General features: G+C 44.9%; 1 protein-coding gene across 4 annotated transcripts in view; it reads left to right on the plus strand.

The window, feature by feature from the left end:
• Positions 1-12,002, plus strand: part of MTA1 (metastasis associated 1) — a 65,590-nt gene that overhangs the window by 32,505 nt on the left and 21,083 nt on the right. For all 4 annotated transcript variants that reach the window (XR_014011045.1, XM_081206358.1, XM_081206360.1 and 1 more), the window contains 5 exons: positions 2,253-2,327; positions 3,714-3,772; positions 7,242-7,357; positions 10,874-11,025; positions 11,161-11,350. Coding sequence is in view for 3 of the 4 variants with exons in the window: in XM_081206358.1 (XP_081062484.1) it covers positions 2,253-2,327; positions 3,714-3,772; positions 7,242-7,357; positions 10,874-11,025; positions 11,161-11,350 (592 nt within the window). In the remaining variant the exon portion in view is untranslated. The remainder of the gene's footprint in view (positions 1-2,252; positions 2,328-3,713; positions 3,773-7,241; positions 7,358-10,873; positions 11,026-11,160; positions 11,351-12,002) is intronic.

A 12,002-nucleotide genomic window follows, 5' to 3' on the forward strand; every position in this document is an offset into this window, starting at 1 on the left:
CACACCTGTTTACTGAAAAAAAATCTCGCGGCACACCACCATTAAAGCCCCGCCCCGTGACGTCAGCGCACAGCGTCACGCCGGGAGGGACGCACGAAAGTGAAAGTTTTTTCCCTCCCCCCTCAGTCCCTCGCTCGGAATTCAGCTCGTTTGGGGCATCGCTCCGGCTGCTCCCTCTCCCGCCGCGCAGGAGCGATGCCTCTCTCTGGCTCTCCCTCCGCGCAGGCTGAGGGAGGGAGGGAGGTGCGCGTGTGACCCGTCTCTGCTGGGAGACCAAACCCAGCGAGGCAGAGTCGCGCGGAGGCGCCCAGGCAGCGCTGCCGGCTGCGAGGAGGAGCGCCAGGCAGCAGCAGGAGGCGCGGCCTCTCCTCGCCGCCGCCGCCCCGCCTCTCGCCGCCCGACTCGCCCGCCTCCCTCCAGGCATCTCGCGGCACACCAGCCGATGTCTCACGGCACACTCGTGTGCCGCGGAACACCGGTTGGGAAACACTGGTTTAGAGTACTGTGTCCAGTTCTGGGCACCACAGTTCAAGAAGGACACTGACAAACTGGAACGTGTCCAGAGGAGGGCAACCAAAATGGTCAAAGGCCTGGAAACGATGCCTTATGAGGAACGGCTAAGGGAGCTGGGCATGTTTAGCCTGGAGAAGAGGAGGTTAAGGGGTGATATGATAGCCATGTTCAAATATATAAAAGGATGTCACATAGAGGAGGGAGAAAGGTTGTTTTCTGCTGCTCCAGAGAAGCGGACACGGAGCAATGGATCCAAACTACAAGAAAGAAGATTCCACCTAAACATTAGGAAGAACTTCCTGACAGTAAGAGCTGTTCGACAGTGGAATTTGCTGCCAAGGAGTGTGGTGGAGTCTCCTACTTTGGAGGTCTTTAAGCAGAGGCTTGACAACCATATGTCAGGAGTGCTCTGATGGTGTTTCCTGCTTGGCAGGGGGTTGGACTCGATGGCCCTTGTGGTCTCTTCCAACTCTATGATTCTATGATTCTAGAAACCTCCAAAGAAGGAGAGGTTTGTCTCACCATCTTCTGGAAGGTGTGCAGAGGAGGGCGGCCAGGATGATCAAGGGCCTGAAACAGTTGAAGGAGCTGGATATGTTTCGCCTAGAAAAGAGGAGACTGAGAGGAGGTATGAGAGCCATCTTCAAATATCTAAAGGGCTGTCACATGGAAGATGGAGCTAGTTTCTTTTCTCCTGCTCTGGAGGGTAGGACTCCGACCAATGGCTTCAAGGTACAAGAAACGACTAAACATCAGGAAAAACTTTCTGACAGTAAGAAGAAGAAGAAGAAGAAGAAGAAGAAGAAGAAGAAGAAGAGTTTGGATTCGATATCCCGCCTTTCACTCCCTTTAAGGAGTCTCAAAGAGGCTAACATTCTCCTTTCCCTTCCTTCCCTACAACCAACACTCTGTGAGGTGAGGCTGAGAGACTTTAGAGAAGTGTGACTGGCCCAAGGTCACCCAGCAGCTGCATGTGGAGGAGCGGAGATGCGAACCCTGCTTCCCCAGATTACGGGTTCACTGCTCTTAACCACTGCACCACACTGGCTCTCAGTTGGTGTCCGACAGCGGAAAGGTCTTCCTAGGGAGATGGTGGACTCTTCTTCCTTGGAGGTTTTTAAACAGGTTGGATGGCCATCTATCAGGGATGCTTTAGTTGAGATTCCTTCATTGCAGAGCGTTAGACTGGATGAACCTCGGGGTTGCTTCCAGCTCTTAAGATTTTAGGATTCTATGAGTTCTGACACCATTTCCCCAGCTGGAAATGCATTGTGAAAAGCCAATGGTGATCAAGGCTTTAAAGGTTTAGTCTTAGGAAGCTGGAACAGATTAGACATTGTACTTGTTTCTAACATCATCTAGAACATTGTACCTGAGGCATGTTGGAAATCATACGACTATGTGTGAGATGCAGCCCATAGGGCCTCCATACTGGGACTGAAACCACCCAAGTTTGGCTCTGCAGTACATCCTTGCACAGCAACTAGGTTGATAAAAACAGCTTTCACTGGTGTTTTTTAAGCCTAATTGCAGCATGGGGAAGGTGAAGGGGGTTGTACAAAGCTCGATAAAGAAGAGTTAACTCACTTCTTCAACATCTAGCTTTGTGGCAGTTGGGTAGCCATATGCTTGGGAACTTCTGAGTTCTGACTTTTTGCTATTAAAGTCTTTTGTTCCCAGGATGATGTAGATTTGACACCTCATGGGCTTTTTTTGGTTTTGTTTATACGTGTTCTTAGCTTCCATGGAAGTCCTTAACCAGCATAATTGAGTACTACTATATGTGGAAAACAACAGATCGATATGTTCAACAGGTAAGAACAATGTAGTTACATTTCTCAAAACAGATGCTTCTAACTTCTAATTGCAATCTATTGTAGTAGTCATTATAATCCTATATACTCAGTTTTGCTGACATTTGATGAATGATTTGAAACTTGTAACTCCTTTTTGAGTGGGTGAACATGACTGCCAGATGTCTCATTAAGGTATTATTGTATGGATTGACTTTGGGTGGATCTCTCCAACTCAGAGATCTCTTCTGGAAAAAGCATAGGAGGGTCATTTGCCACTGAGACTAACAAAAAACTATTGTGTTCAGTATGTTTTTAATTAGCTGTTTCTTACCCATTTTCTTATTATTGAAACTTCGCAATGGAATTCAATATTTTCCCACTGTCTTAGCAGATAAATTATTTGAAGTCTTATGGTTACATGTGTCTGTAGGAACATGCATATACCGTATTTTTTGCTCTACAATATGCACTTTCCCCCTCCTAAAAAGTAAGGGGAAATGTCTGTGCGTCTTATGGAGCGAATGCAGGCTGCATTGCTTTTGGTGAAGCCAGAATAGCAAAGCCTCTTCAACAACATTTGATTCAGAATATTTTTTTCCTTGTTTTCCTCCTCTAAAAACTAGGTGCGTCTTATAGAGCGAAAAATACGGTATACCTGATCTACACATGAACCCCCAAGCACAGTGTAGTGTGATGGTTAGAGTTTTGGACCTGGGAGACCAGGGTTTGAATCCCCACTCAGCCATGAAGCTCACTTGGTGACCCTGGGCCAGTCACCATCTCTTAGCCTAACCTACATCACATTGTTGTTGTGAGGATGAAATCATAGAATTGTGGAGTTTGAAGGGTCATCTAGTCTAACCCCCTACAATGTGGGAATCTCAAATAAGCATCCCTGACAGATGGCAATCCAACCTCTGCTTAAAAACCTCCAAGGAAGGAGAGTCCACCACCTCCAGAGGGAGACAGTTCCACTGTCAAGCAGCTCTTAATATCAGAAAGTTCTTCCTGATATTTAGTCAGAGTCTCCATTCTTGTAACTTCTGCCTTCTGTGATCTTACATCTATTGCCTTAACTAAGTGGTGTGCAATTGGTTCAGTTTCTTTGCAGGGCTCTAGCCATGATTAAAATCTGTTGCTTTAATTTCTTATGGTATGAATTCATTTCTTTAATGTACTGATTGATATTTTCAGCCCTGCTGATCAGTAATATTCAGAAACTACTTTATAAATCCATGATGCTAACATAAATGGATGAACTGCAGCCCTTGTTTCCTCAAGGTGAATTGACTTTTTGTATACCTAGAGAGGTATTTGTTGAGAACAGGAAAATGTATCAGATTTAGTTATAATTTGTATGGATTGCTTTTATGTTCTAATTTTATTTTATTGTATTGTATTCAGAAAAGGTTGAAAGCTGCAGAAGCAGAAAGCAAGCTAAAGCAAGTATATATTCCTAATTAGTAAGTGCCTGTTCTTATATATATTTACAGATGGAATGCAAATATTATAGCCATTCTTACTTGTCTTGCAAACTTATGTATGTGAATTTTTAACCATGAAATAGATGTTACATTCTCTAACAGGGCAATCCAATGCATGCCTACTCTGAAGCAAGTCTGATTTTCTTCAAGGGATCTTAGTCCCATGGATGTGTGTACAGAACCGCAGCATAAATTTTGTAATGTTTGTTTCTGCTAAAAAGCTACACTTGTCTCAAAACGTCAACCAAAACAGCTTTGATTCTCCTAGGGATCCCAAGATGGATTGTACAAATGCAGGCTATCATCTCTTGTGAGACAGGGCATTGTATTTGTTCTGTACTAAATCGAAAATGAAGCTATGGTTAGAGAGAGGAAAACAAATTTTTGATCCATTGCTGTACATTGGTGAGGGTGTTTTCATCCCCTCCCAGATGTGCACAAGGGTGGGCTGTGTTTGTGACAGTGGCTTCACATTTTAAACCATTAATATGAACATTCTATTAGAGATTCAGGTAATAATAATAATAATAATAATAATAATAATAATAATAATAATAATAAATTTATTTATATCCCGCCCCCCCCCCAGCCAAAGCTGGGCTCAGGGCGGCTAACAACAATAAAACAGTACAACACAACACAACACTCTAAAATCATTCAGGCCCCTGCGGGACCTGACATCTTTCCGCAGGGCCTGCAAGACAGAGTTGTTCCGCCAGGCCTTTGGTCAGGGCGCAGCCTGACTCCCTCCTCTGGCAACCTGCACAGAATTTTGTTTAATCGGTTGCCATCAATTTGATTTTAACTAATTTTTATAATGAAATATTTTTAGAATGTGTTATTATTTGATTGTTTATTTGATTGTTGTTAGCCGCCCTGAGCCCGGCTTGGCTGGGGAGGGCGGGATATAAATAAAATTTATTATTATTATTATTATAAAATTAATTCAGATCAAACCAATGGCAACCATTGGGCCAGATAGGTAGGTAGCCGTGTTGGTCTGACGCAGTTGAAATAAAATTAAAAAATAAGAAAATTGTCCAGTAGCGCGTTAGAGACCAACTAAGTTTATTCTGGGTATGCACACTTCTTCAGATACCCGAAGAAGTGTATCTGAAGAAGTATGCATGCACACGAAAGCTGATACCCAGAACAAACTTAGTTGGTCTCTAAGGCGCTACTGGACAATTTTCTTATTTTTTTATACTATTAGAGAAGAGCATAAGGAAGAACTGCTCTTCTCTCGCTCTCGCTTACTCTCACGCAGGGCTGCAAAGGCAAACACCAGCCAGAAGCTCTTGATCCTTGGGAAGGGAAAAGAGGAAGAACTAAGCAGGAAAATAACTCGGAAGGGGAAAAGGTATCCAGGAACGTCTGGCACGTTCGGGCTGTCACAGGTTCAGACATTGAATACATTAGAAAAGAATGGAGTGGCTCTAGGATGATGGTTTCCAAACACACAAAGCTTGTTTTAAAAAGCCTAGTGCTGTCCTCCACGAATTTGTCTTATCCTCTTTTAAAGCCATCCAAGTTGGTGGTCAGTTCCACTAGGTGTCAAGCTCACTGATCAGTAGTTACCTGGTTCTTCCTTCCCCCCCTTTTGAAGATAGCTCAGTGCCCAGGGAATTGGTGGTGGGACATTGAGGAGAGGTCATAGGGAGAGACTTGGGGGGAGGAGCTGGATGTTGAAGGAGCAACAGGGTTTAGTGGGCAGGAAGAGACAGGGAGCAGCAGTTCAGACTCTGAGGCTGAAGCAGAGGAGGGAAGTCAAGAGGCTGCAGAAGAATCCATGGAGTCTCCCCCTCCTGCTGTGACGAGCTCCCCTTCCCCTTGGTATCCCAAGAACACACAGGATGAGGAGGAGGGCAGAACAGAGGCCAGAGGTGCATAGACACAGCTTGAGACTGCATGGGAAACATCTGGGAGAGGAGAAGCCTTAGAAAGGGTGGAAGGCAGGGACCTTCAGTCCTGGCAACTGCTCCATAGGGGCAAGACCTGCTGGGAAGTGTTGTTGAGTTTTATGCTATTTCCTTGAATAAAGAGACAACTTCACTGACAGCAGAGCCGTATGTCATTTGTACTGACCTGTGTCTGACAGTTATTATTGCTTCAAAACTAAAACTCAAATTCAGGAATGAAGATACCGTATTTTTCGCCCTATAAAACGCACTTTTCCCCCTCCAAAAATGAAGGGGAAATGTGTGTGCGTCCTATGGGGCGAATGCAGGCTTTCGCTGAAGCCTGGAGAGTGAGGGGGGTTGGTGCGCACCGACCCCTCTCGCTTTCCAGGCTTCAGGAAGCTATCCGCTAGCCGTGGGAGACCCAGCTCTCCCAGGGCTAGCGGAGAGCTTGCCTGTACCCAGAGGCTTGGGGCGCGCTGAGCTCCGCACGCCCCAAGCTTTGGGATTAGCGCAGCGCTCCGCTAGCAGAGACCTTGCCAGCACCCAGAAGCTTGGGGCGCGCTGAACTCCGCCCGCCCCAAGCTTCGGGATTAGCGCAGCGCACCTGGGGGGGGGGAAAATAAATTCCCCCCCTTTATTTCCCCCCCAAAAAACTAGGTGCGTCCTATGGGCCGGTGCGTCCTATGGGGCGAAAAATACGGTAGCTATTGGTTTTTCTGTAAATTGTTGATCTTCTGTCGCTCTTTGAAAAATGGATCATGTATTTAATATGCTATAATGTAACACTGGTGCAGTGTTTACTATTTATTTCTTTATTGCATTTATTTATACCCCGTTCTTCAGAACACAAATCTTTCCAAACCAGGTTATAGGAAACATTAAACAATTTTTTTTAAAAAAGCACAAATAATGAAAGCCAATCAAATCATTTCCAAAGTACAATTGATAGTAGGACTGCTGGAAGGGAGGATATTTGCATTTTGTGAAGAACAAATAAAGTTTGATAAAAAATAAGTAAACAAATGTAATACATTGTTTTTCTGAGATGTAGATGAAAACTCAATAATGGCTGTGGAACTTCTGCAAGTCTAAACTGCATGTATAGCTTTTAGACACCTGTTCCTTTTCAATTATGTAGTTCTTGAACTGTTTAGCACTAAGAGATTTGACTGGGCGATTGACAGTTTCATTTGGCAGAAGGGGGGGGCTGGGTGCACTACATTCTTCTCTAAGTTAGTGAAAATATTTTATGTTAGAACTACTAGAAATGGGAGGTACTCAATATTTATTTACCATGTCTGAAGTATCAGAAGGTTGCATGTTCCCTTGGTTCTTGGCATCCGTCTGTCTCAGGAGACAGTGGAAGAGTGTGCCTTTGGGGGTGAAGTCAACCCATTGGAGAGTTACAGTACCTGCTGTGGCTGTATAGGCCGATAAAAGGAGAGACATGTTTTGTTGCAGCGGGGGCAGGTGAAGGCGTCTGGTGGTGCTGATGGCATTTCTTCCCATAAACTAACCACCCATTTCCTCTTTTTCATTTCTTTAAGTAACAAGCCAAACCCCAACCAGATCAATGTCAATAATATCAAGCCAGGAGTGGTAAATGGTACAGGAGTTCAGGCACAGAACACGGGAACGGGACGAGCCTGCGAAAGCTGCTATAGTAAGTGATTTGTGAATGTAGCCCTGTGTGCAAGAAAAAGAAGCCTATGAGGGGATGCAATTCCAATCTTATGTGCCCTTTTCTTTTTAGAGTAGACACATACAGTTGTACCTTGGAAGTCGAACAGAATCTGCTCCAGAAATCCGTTTGACTTCCAAAACGTTTGGAAACCAAAGTGCGGCTTCTGATTGGCTGCAGGAAGCTCCTGCAGCCACTCAGAAGCCCCGTCGGACGTTCAGATTCCAAAGAAAGTTCACAAACTGGAACACTCACTTCCAGGTTTATGGCGTTCGGGAGTCAACACATCCGAATACCAAGGTGTTTGGGATCCAAGGTACGACTATTTTAAATCTGTGACTCAGGGCCAAACGCTTACCACCTCCCCTCTTGTCTTGCTTCCTGGAGAAGCCTGGCTTGTTGACTGTGCCAAGTTGCTAGGAGAAGCACCACTAGGACAGGAAGTGGTTGTATGATATGGGACTGGTCCTATCACCATGTCTCCTGGCATCATTTGGTGCAGTAATGGAGGAGACTAAGGACAGGGGGATTGCCATCTGAAGCCAGGAGAAAGACCACACTCAGACATCCTAGAAGGAAGAGGAAGCTGAAGATGCTGGAATCCCAGCATATCTATACCCTTAAAGCAAGACTGGCAGGTGCAGATTCCTCTTAGGGAGAGCATATGGAGATTTCTAAATGTGACATATCTGGGACTTGAACTGAACTTGCAACCCTTATCACAGAATAGTAAAGGTAAAGGGATCGCTGACCATTAGGTCCAGTCGTGGCCGACTGGGGTTGCGGCGCTCATCTTGCTTTATTGGCCGAGGGAGCCGGCGTACAGCTTCCGGGTCATGTGGCCAGCATGACTAAGCTGCTTCTGGCAAACCAGAGCAGTGCACGGAAACGCCGTTTACCTTCCCGCTGGAGTGGTACCTATTTATCTACTTGCACTTTGATGTGCTTTTGAACTGCTAGGTTGGTAGGAGCAGGGACCGAACAACGGGAGCTCACCCCGTTGTGGGGATTCGAACCGCCGACCTTCTGATCGGCAAGTCCTAGGCTCTGTGGTTTAACCCATAGCGCCACCCATGTCCCTTTTATCACAGAATACTATCAAGCATTTGATAATGAGAGGATACTGAATGAAAAGGTTTTACCTAGGAGCAAAGCTTTGGCATAATTTCTTAACTTGTTTAGTTTCATTTATATGTATTTCTTAACCTAGAGTGGATCACAAAGTGCCCACAGGGAAATACCGTATTTTTTGCTCTATAAGACTCACTTTTTCCCTCCTAAAAAGTAAGGGGAAATGTGTGTGCGTCTTATGGAGTGAATGCAGGCTGTGCGGCTATCCCAGAAGCCAGAACAGCAAGAGGGATTGCTGCTTTCACTGCGCAGTGATCCCTCTTGCTGTTCTGGCTTCTGAGATTCAGAATATTTTTTTTCTTGTTTTCCTCCTCCAAAAACTAGGTGAGTCTTGTGGTCTGGTGCGTCTTATAGAGCGAAAAATACGGTACATAATCTAAATCAGTATCGCTTGGTCAAAATTGGGTTGGGGTGGACAGAGAGTTCAAGCAATGTTTTAACTTGACAAACAAGCACAACGCTCCTGCTTTTGTTTATTAAAGCATCCTAGAATAGAATCATAGAATCATAGAGTTGGAAGAGACCACAAGGGCCATCGAGTCCAACCCCCTGCCAAGCAGGAAACACCATCAGAGCACTCCTGACATATGGTTGTCAAGCCTCTGCTTAAAGACCTCCAAAGAAGGAGACTCCACCACACTCCTTGGCAGCAAATTCCACTGTCGAACAGCTCTTACTGTCAGGAAGTTCTTCCTAATGTTTAGGTGGAATCTTCTTTCTTGTAGTTTGGATCCATTGCTCCGTGTCCACTTCTCTGGAGCAGCAGAAAACAACCTTTCTCCCTCCTATATATGACATCCTTTTATATATTTGAACATGGCTATCATATCATATCCTTCTGCATCCCTTTCTCACTCCCTTTTGCCGAGGAACTATAGCAGGCTCTTGACCTCTGCACAGAAGATTCTCAGGTCAGGGTTCCTTACTCCACTGCCCAGGCTAGACATGGAAAGATTTCCCAGCCCATTGTACCATTTTATACTATGGGGTGGTTTTTAAAAAGAAAGGAAAAGTATCCCACCTCTTAATGCTCTCAAGTGCTCACTCTTGCCATAGAGCAGCTAGTCCAGGTTTTAAAAAAACCACAGCCAAAACCACACCCATTGTCTCACTGCTGAATTATTTGCTTCTTATCTGAGATTATAGATGCGCCTTTAGAAGTAATATTGATTTATCCCAGCACAGACCTTCCAGACGGTGGTGCCACGACTCCACAGTGAACATTGCCTTCAAATTATAAAATTGGTGCAATTATCTTGCAAATAATTATTAACAGGATGGTTGCTCGCCTTCTGTACTTATCTCGCCACAGTGGTACTGTGAAATAGCTTCTAATCTCTTTATATACCAGTTTGCTGAGTAAACACACAAGGGGAGTAGAGCGAAGAAGGTAATCTTCCAGAGTATTATGCTAAAAATAGGGCAGTACTATGGAGGCTGCACTTTCTCACTTCTTGTTTTGAAAGTCAGTAATCCTTTTTTGTTATTAAAAAGGAAGCAGTGCAGAAAACGTTCTTTGTTTCACATAATGAAGCTGTGTGGTTACTGGTCTTGACTGGTTCTTCTAGTTTTCATAGAAGATTGAGCCATAAATTTATTTGCTAGACTGCTGCATCTACGCAACGCAGTGCCACAAAGTCTACCCAGCTTTCCATGTAGCTGTGGGAATAATAATAATAATAATAATAATAATAATAATAATAATAGTAAATTATTTCTACCCCGCCCATCTGGCTGAGTTTCCCCATCCACTCTGGGTGGCTCCCAGTCGAGTGTTAAAAATACAATACAGCATTAAATATTAAAAACTTCCCTAAACAGGGCTGCCTTCAGATGTCTTTTGAAAATAGGATAGCTGCTTATTTCCTTGACGTCTGATGGGAAGGCACTCCACAGGGCGGGTGCCACTACCGAGAAGGCCTCTGTCTGGTTCCCTGTAACCTTACTTCTCGCAATGAGGGAATCACCAGAAGGCCCTCGGCACTGGAAAGAGCCTTCTGAAGACCAATGCAGTTTGTCCTGTAGGTATGGGGGGGGGAGTATTGCTAGTCAACCCGGGAAAGATGCAGATGGCACAGATTGAGCAAAAACACTTGCAGAAACTGATCCCCATTTCCACCAGAACAAGCTTAAACGTATCATTTTCTAAATGTGCTATTAAAATTAAGATATTAGTATGTTTCTGAACATGGCAAAATACTTTTCCTATTATAACACAAAAGTAAGCCTTTATTGCCATATACTGTAAAAGCAAGCTGCTGTCATATATTGGAAAGCTAGGTTGTTTATCTTTGGCAGTGGCAAAGAGTCTCAACAGATATGGCATGCAAAGGAGTCCTAACTGGTATCTGCTTTTGCTGTTCCCAGTGACGCAGTCTCACCAGTGGTATTCTTGGGGTCCCCCGAACATGCAGTGTCGTCTGTGTGCATCTTGCTGGACCTACTGGAAGAAATACGGAGGCTTGAAAATGCCTACACGGCTAGATGGAGAACGGCCGGGGCCGAATCGAAACAATTTGGTAGGCACATTCACCATATTCAGTTAGTAAATCAATCCGCAGTTCACCACTGTGGTTCCTTAGGCCAAGAACAAAAAGATAAGGCAAGGTCCAAGGTGGACCAAGGCTCCTCCTCACAAATTTTCCTTTTCCCAGAGTCCTCACAGTGGACCCTTGAGGAACAATGGGAGCCCCAAGTTTGCCATGAAAACGCGACAAGCTTTCTATCTCCATACTACAAAGCTGACCAGACTCGCCAGACGATTATGCAGGGACATCTTGCGTCCGTGGCACGCGGCACGGCACCCTCATTTGCCTATCAACAGTGGAGCAATCAAAGCCGAATGTGAGTCTTTCTCGTCCTAATTGCATGATGTCAGCTTACATGCCTGACAAGAGTCTATGCTATCAGAATTGTGGTAGGAGTTGAGTTGAGCTGAGCTGAGCTGAGTTGAGTTGAGGGAAATGGGATCTAAAGAAATCAGGCAAACTCTCTGACTCTCTCAACCTCTCTATGGTTGAGAGCAACTGGGGTAGCAGAAGGAAGAAAAATGGGGGAAGAGAGTAAAATAGCTTGTCAAGCCGTTATAATGCTATAACATGCTCACAATTGGTGCTGGCAGCCCTGTATGCAGCACAGCAGTGAAAGATCTGGGGGTGGATGAAGAAAACTCCACAGTTTGTCCTCACCAAGCCTGTAAAAGTACACTCCAAGCTGGGCAAGAGTTTGGCCATTAAATCCTGCAGTCCAGTCAGCGCTTCCCTGCGCTGACCTGGGCATCTCTCCGTACTAAAAGCATACACAGCTTCTTTTGCAGCCTCTCTCAGTCTAAAGTGAAACCAACTCTCACAGACAACACAGACAAAGCCTGTGACCTACGGCCCTGCGTCAGGCCCCTCCCCAGATACAGGACACCAAGGAGTTTTAACCCTGTAAACTCCAAACTCCACAAAGAGTACTTTTATTAAGGGCTGGGAATAATACTCCCAACATTGTG

This window comes from Podarcis bocagei (genome assembly GCF_964188305.1).
Source record: "Podarcis bocagei genome assembly, chromosome: 8".
In the NCBI taxonomy this organism is placed as follows: Eukaryota; Metazoa; Chordata; class Lepidosauria; order Squamata; family Lacertidae; genus Podarcis; species Podarcis bocagei.